General features: G+C 48.0%; 1 protein-coding gene and 1 long non-coding RNA gene across 2 annotated transcripts; one reads left to right on the top strand and one right to left on the bottom strand.

Annotated features, from left to right (window-relative positions):
* Positions 1-2,042: 2,042 nt before the first annotated feature.
* bfsp2 (beaded filament structural protein 2, phakinin) lies at positions 2,043-5,219 on the top strand. Its single transcript, XM_004078857.4, has 7 exons — positions 2,043-2,514; positions 2,660-2,742; positions 3,579-3,735; positions 4,014-4,175; positions 4,245-4,373; positions 4,472-4,716; positions 4,918-5,219. The coding sequence occupies exons 1-7, from the start codon at positions 2,077-2,079 to the stop codon at positions 4,973-4,975; spliced, it is 1,272 nt and encodes a 423-aa protein (XP_004078905.1). The 5' UTR covers positions 2,043-2,076; the 3' UTR covers positions 4,976-5,219.
* On the bottom strand, positions 3,712-4,597 carry LOC111949043 (uncharacterized). Its single transcript, XR_013650608.1, has 4 exons — positions 4,458-4,597; positions 4,229-4,370; positions 3,992-4,097; positions 3,712-3,849 (listed from the first exon to the last, which is right to left on the bottom strand). It is a non-coding gene; the product is annotated as an uncharacterized LOC111949043 (long non-coding RNA).
* Positions 5,220-6,154: the final 935 nt, after the last annotated feature.

Raw genomic sequence — 6,154 nt, 5'->3', positions numbered from 1 at the left:
CATCCTGTTTGTGTTTTGAAACTGAACTTGGTTCTCTAAAATCCTGTCTACTCCATCTGTTATGACAGTCTGCTGACAATCTGAACAACTGAACTGCAGGTTTAAACCTTTCTCCCAGAATGCATCATTGCAGCACCGACCTGCTTTTAGAGGTCCTGTGGCCGGAGATGTTTCTGAACCCACAGTTGAGCAACAGACACAGGAAAGAACTGCCTGTTGCTTTGACTGAAGGCCACAAGGCCACAAACGGTCCTGTTAGACTGGCAGCAGTAGAGTCTGTTCTGGAACCTGAAGCAGCGGTTTTGGTTAAACCAGTACAGGTTTGTTGTTGTGAAAGAAAAAGAAAAAAAAAAAGGAAGGTGACCTTAGTTAGGCTTTAGATGACCTTAGATATTTTCATGGTCGAGACACTCTTGTGCACCAACTCAGTCTGGAACTGGTTTTTACCGTCTGCTGGTGGGCTGGACAGAGGCCAACCCAAACTTAAACTGAAGTGTTCTGTCTGTGCCATCACGTGTGTGCTGTCCGCTGTGATGCACTTGATCGTTTTTACGTTATAGTGAAAAAAGCTTGAATGTACCTCAATCCAAATGGTATTTTCCAATACAAATGAATCTGTTAGTTCAAAAGGGGCCCAAGTGCAAGAGGTTTGTTTTTCCAGGAAATGATTTTAATTGCAAAGCTTAAAGGGAGGCTACACCAAATGATTAATACTTTACCCAGATTTAGCCCCAGATAATAGCTTCCAAATGCTATATAATATGAAGCACCTCACTTTTATAATGTCAGAGGACTGGCAAAGTAAAGACTCTGGACTTGGGCCCTTCTTGAATTAAACAGGGACGCTGCCATACTGGATAACTAGTGCTGCCATCTATGGCAGAAAGCTAAACCCATGCAAGAGAGGCCTAAGTCCAGGAATTTTGCACTCAATGCATTTTAAATGTCAAGCATAGTCAGTACATTACAACGGACTTGGGACTTTTTTGCACTAACAGATAGCTTTTCCCTTGAAGACCATAGAACATATAATATCTCTATTTTGAAAAATCGTGGACTTGGGCCCCTTTTGAACTAACCGATTTAACTGATTTCTTTACATTATGAAACGATTGTATGAAGGTATAGGTTAATTCGATTAACAGCCTGCCTCAGACAGATTGATCTGGTTGGACTGTAAATCCATTCATTGATTAAATTGATTCGTTGTTACAGCCCGGCTTTCAGTGTAATTCCCGTACTGAGCAAGCAAAGCTGACAATGGTGCAGAAAAGTCCCTTTAGATCAAAGAATTGGAAAAAAAAAACAGAGACTCAGCAAGGATGACCGGTTAGAGACTGAAAGATCTGCTCAAGCACCACGGAAATTCAGTAAGTTAGTCATTCTGGCAGTTAGATACTAGGAAAGAGATGAATACACAGTAACTGAACATCTGTTATTAACTAGAGCTCCATGGCAACAAGGGCAAACTTTCAATCTTCATCGCCTTCATCTTCCACTCTGAGGGTTTCGGGTACTTTGAAGGTAAACGAATAGAAACAGCTTAGAGAGACTGATTCTGCATTGGTATTCACCACTTCCTGTTGAGATTGAACCCAATTTCCACGTAAATCTGAACTTCTGCACAAACACAACAGAACCTCCTGGAGGCCAAAGCGAGTCTGTCTGCATGACTGAAGGCGGGGGGATCGATCTGACTCCCCTCACGTCCTCCATGAAACTCTCGTCCTCTAGAAGAGACGCAGGTCTTCTATTCATTATCTGTTCTGACTCTGTCATCAGATTTGTGACCTTTGACCCCTCCTTCCCTATCACATCTGTAGATGTTCTGATGACAGTCAGACAGAGGAGGGTGCGCTTCAGCCAATCTGGTCTGTGCACCCACTGAGCGCGTGCAAGTCCATAGGGGCTTCAGGACCCTTCCTGACCCCCTCCCTCCCTGCTGATGCAGCTAAAATGTGCCTGTGTGTTTCTATGAGGACAAAGGCCCCCAACACACAAACAAATGCGTTTCCAGAACGCCGTCCTGCATAAATCCGGCCGCCGAACGCCTCCGAGTGGTTTGCCACTGCAGTCATGCCTCTACACCGACGCCGCTCGTCCATTTTAGGACAGACGTCCACAGAGCGACCAGCCCCTGCCTCCTGCGGGAGGATGGGAGCTGCTGGCACCGCCGCCCCCCGCGGCGTCTTTGTGGGCCCTGCGCCCGCGGTGGGTGTGGCCTCAGGCTTGGGGACCCGGGTGTCCCGGAGAGCTCTGGGGATCAGCAGCGTCTTCTTGCAAGGAATGAGGAGCAGCACCGTGCCGGTGCTGCCACAGACGGGGCAACGGGCCGGGGGGCAGGGGGCGGGGGCCCTGAACAGCTGTCTGATGGAGTATCGGGAAAAGGTGAGGGCGCTGGAGCAGCTGAACCAGCAGCTGGAGCAGCAGATCCGTCTCTGCCTGGACCGCAGGGCATCCAGCGCCGGAACCTGGGGCCCGCTCCGGAGGGAGTGGGAGGAGGTCTACAGACAGGTGAGGAGGAAGGTTCTGCTTTCTCCCCAACAGACATGTTTCTGTTAACCTGCAGCTCAGCCAGGATAAACATCTCCGTGGCAACAGCTGCCCCCCCAACGGCTGCAGTTGCTCTCAGCTCTCTTATTTCCCGTGCTCCCCCCAGGTCAGTGAAGCCATCCTAGACAACGCCCGTCTGATGCTACAAACTGAGAATGTGCAAGCCAGCGCCGAGGACTTTAAAGAAAGGTCTGGAGAGCCCCCTCCCCCCAATTCTGAGTCTTTGTGTTGGTCCTTAGAGTTGCAGTGCCCCCTAGATGGCACAGCCTGGTGGCATGTACCGGTTAAAGATCCAAAAGTTTAAGGACGCTTGATTTTAGAATTTATCCAGACTGGAGTCATGAAGGAAGAGGATGAGTCCATGAGGAAGAGTCAGGGAAAGCGTGAAGGAGTCAGTGAAGAAGAGGGGGAGTCAGCAGGAGGTGTTCATTAATGATAGGTATCTCTATTGACCCAAACAATTTAAAGCATCAGATTGCTTTCAAAATGTACACATTTGTTTGGTTTCTTTGTAAAATGAACAAATGTGAGCTCGAATTAATAAAGTTTTTACTTATCTGATTCAAAACTACAAAAAAAATCTATTTCTAAATAGATTTAGAAAATTAATAAAGGAACATAAATGCCAAAAGCCAGTCTGAGCCTTTCAAAGATGGAACAGACTAGATCCTGATAGGACCTGAAGCAGCTTAAATGGACCAAGATGTGCTTCCAGCCAGGATTAAGATCCAAGATAGAGTCCAGAGTCCTAAGAAAACTGTTGGTCCTCAATGATCAACTGTGGTGATGAAAAGCAATCATAAATGGAACCGGGTTTTCCTTTCAGCACATTGGTAGATCCATTTCCTTTTTCTTAAGTAAAATCTTCAGCAGCTAAATCGGCTTTAAGAATTCATGGCTTTATCAATCTTCCTCCTTTTCAGTTTCATTCCATATTTTATTGCCCTGCAGAAGGTCACCTGCGACCCTGACATCACCAGGCTCCTCCCACAGTGGACGGCTAAATAATGTGTTGCTCTCTACAGGTTTGAGAGTGAGCAGCCTTTACGGAGCGCCATGGAAGAGGAGATCAGCTCGCTGTACAGAGTGATCCAGGAGGCCAGAGTGACGAAGGCGGAGCTGGAGGAGCAGATGGAGATGATGAGGCAGGAGCTGCGCACCCTGGAGCAGAACCATGAGCAGGTCGAGTCCTCAGCACAACTGCAGGGTTTGAACCTCACCCTGATCTCCCCTCTGGTTCCTGTCAGTCTAGCACGGGTTCCTTAAGTTGAGCTTCTTCTAAACTAAGTAGAGAACCTAAACAGAACCCAAAGAATTGTGTTTTTTTTTTTTCCAGTCAGAACCATTTGAATGTCCCAACACGAGCTGACACCAGCAAGCTGTAATGCAGGGAAGCCTTTGACCCATGCAGATGTGCTCCCCCTCATAGTCGTGTTACCTGAGCTCTTCATTCCCTGCAGGACGTGCGCGCTCTCTACCACCAGATGGAGGGACGTGAGGTGGACGAGCCGGACGCTCCTATCGAAACCAGTCTGGACCAAATCCTGGCGAACATTAGGAGCCATTGGGAGAAGGTGACGGAGAAGAATCGCGTTGAGGCCGACAACTACCAGGAGTGTAAGGTGAGGCGGGTCACCTGGGCAAATGTGTATGCAGGTGTGTGCGCGGCTCTGACCTGTGTGCATGCGCAGGAGGCGCCGTGCACCAGCAGCAGGCTGAGCCCGGAGGAGGAGCAGGTGGAGGCGCTGAAGGCCGAATGCAGCGAGACTGGCTGCAAAATCCAGAGTCTGCAGGCAGAGACTGAGTCCATCAGAGCACTGGTGAGAAATAGGGATGTATGTGTGTTGGTGGTGAGGGTGGGGGGTATTATCGGTCCCCTGAGTTTAGTCAAATGACACCAGCACCTGTCCTCCTGCAGAAACGAGGCCTGGAGAGCTCACTGACGGACGCGCGGCACTGGCACCAGCTGGAGCTGCAGAACCTGGGCTCCGTGGTTTCCAAGCTGGAGGCGGAGCTGGCTGACGTGCGCGAAGAGATCGAGCAGCAGCGCCGCGACTACGACACGTTGCTAAGCAACAAACAGAAGCTAGAGCAGGAGATCGGCCTTTACCACGGCATCCTGGACGGGGAGGAGAGCCGCTTCCAACCCACTACCACCACGCAGTGAGTCCACCAACACAGCATGGTCACCATGACGACAGGGACCAGCTCAATACCACTCTAGTCCTCCTAACAAACATGAGGCAAACATCATATAGCATGCACACGTTTACAAGAGAGTCTTTGAAGGCAGCACCATCTGTAGCTGCTCTGTCAGATATTCTCATTCAATCAATATTAACTAATGAGGTGGTTTACCTGCAGGTGTACAGCTCCGAATGCAGAGTGTGAGGGTGCAACTCCAGCACCTCCAGAACAGTGAAGACATCCAGAATCTGGACCGGCTGGCGTCCTGAACTCTTTTGAGTCTTCGTGCAGAGGAACAAGCATTCTAAAGCTCACCTGAAGGACTCAGCTGTTCAGGTGTGACGGAGGAGGCGGTGCACAGCTCACCATCACTGTGATGTAGAAGAGCTTTGGGTCAGAACATCTGAACATCCTCCTGGTTGTGCTGTGGAGCATGTTTGCTGTTTTCTTATAGAGAATAAAGTAAATGTAATGCTGCATTCAGGTGCTTCAAGACTGGTTACACCTGAACGGGGTACAAGACCAGATTTAGGACATTCAGGATAACTTACATCTTGGTTTGATCAGAAAAGCCCGGACTTTTCTGTGACAGGTGTGTCCAGGTGGAGACTTCTGGGATATTTGCATCCGTGGCACGCACTAACGCTCCGCATAACAAATATTATCTTAGGCTGCATCATTAGCATTTAGCAAATACTTTTATTAAGAGATTTAGATCATTTTTACAATAGAGGGCAAAGCGAAGTCATGACTGTGTTGTCTAAAGAGAAAGAACACAGCATCGTCTGCAAACAGGGAAACTGCAGCTAGGAGGAAACAGCTCTAAAACATCTATCAGAGGTTTGACTTTTTTGATCAAACTTGAAATGCTGATTTGAATATACATGAAAAAAGACTGTCTGTGATCATTTATGATCATTAAACAAGATGTTGCAGACAAAAAAAATTTTGTGATTGAACACAAAAGGATGAATCAACCACTGACTTCTGATGTTGGCCTGTTCTGGATCAGCAGGACCTCACACAATAAAATCCATGCTAACTTTAAATGTATCTAAAATTAGCTCATCGCCGCTCAAAATAAATCTCTTGACTGCGTTTAAACAGTCATGCTTTATGGATAAATGCATCTGGAATATCTGGATAATCCAGATTCAATCTTAGTTTAGTGAAACACTCCTGTGCAGGTCCTCTGCAGACTGCAGCAGCAGTTCTGGTTTAGCCCCGCCCACTTCCTCGAGTGAAACTGTGAAGCATCATTCACGCCGCCCTTGGTGACGCACATTTGAGTGGCCACTTCCAATGAAAAGTCTGTGTAAATCTGCGTATGGGCTAAACGCACATGTTATGCACATGCTGTTCACACTGGACTATGGACATATGGTCAGAGAGCAGGGGGGGGTCAGAATCCAGG

This window comes from Oryzias latipes, chromosome 17, assembly GCF_053564925.1.
Source record: "Oryzias latipes strain Hd-rR chromosome 17, Olatipes_Hd-rR_3.1".
In the NCBI taxonomy this organism is placed as follows: Eukaryota; Metazoa; Chordata; class Actinopteri; order Beloniformes; family Adrianichthyidae; genus Oryzias; species Oryzias latipes.
The sequence above is the reverse complement of the archived record's forward strand: the minus strand, read 5'-3'. Positions and strand labels throughout refer to the sequence as shown.

What these genes read in the sequence shown, in the direction of transcription:
- bfsp2 (XM_004078857.4), top strand. Translation starts at nt 2,077, where the DNA reads ATGCCTCTACACCGACGCCGCTCGTCCATTTTAGGACAGACGTCCACA. An exon ending in GGGAGGAGGTCTACAGACAG is followed by an intron (nt 2,515 to 2,659) that starts GTGAGGAGGAAG and finishes TGCTCCCCCCAG; the next exon opens with GTCAGTGAAGCCATCCTAGA. An exon ending in CAACCCACTACCACCACGCA is followed by an intron (nt 4,717 to 4,917) that starts GTGAGTCCACCA and finishes GTTTACCTGCAG; the next exon opens with GTGTACAGCTCCGAATGCAG.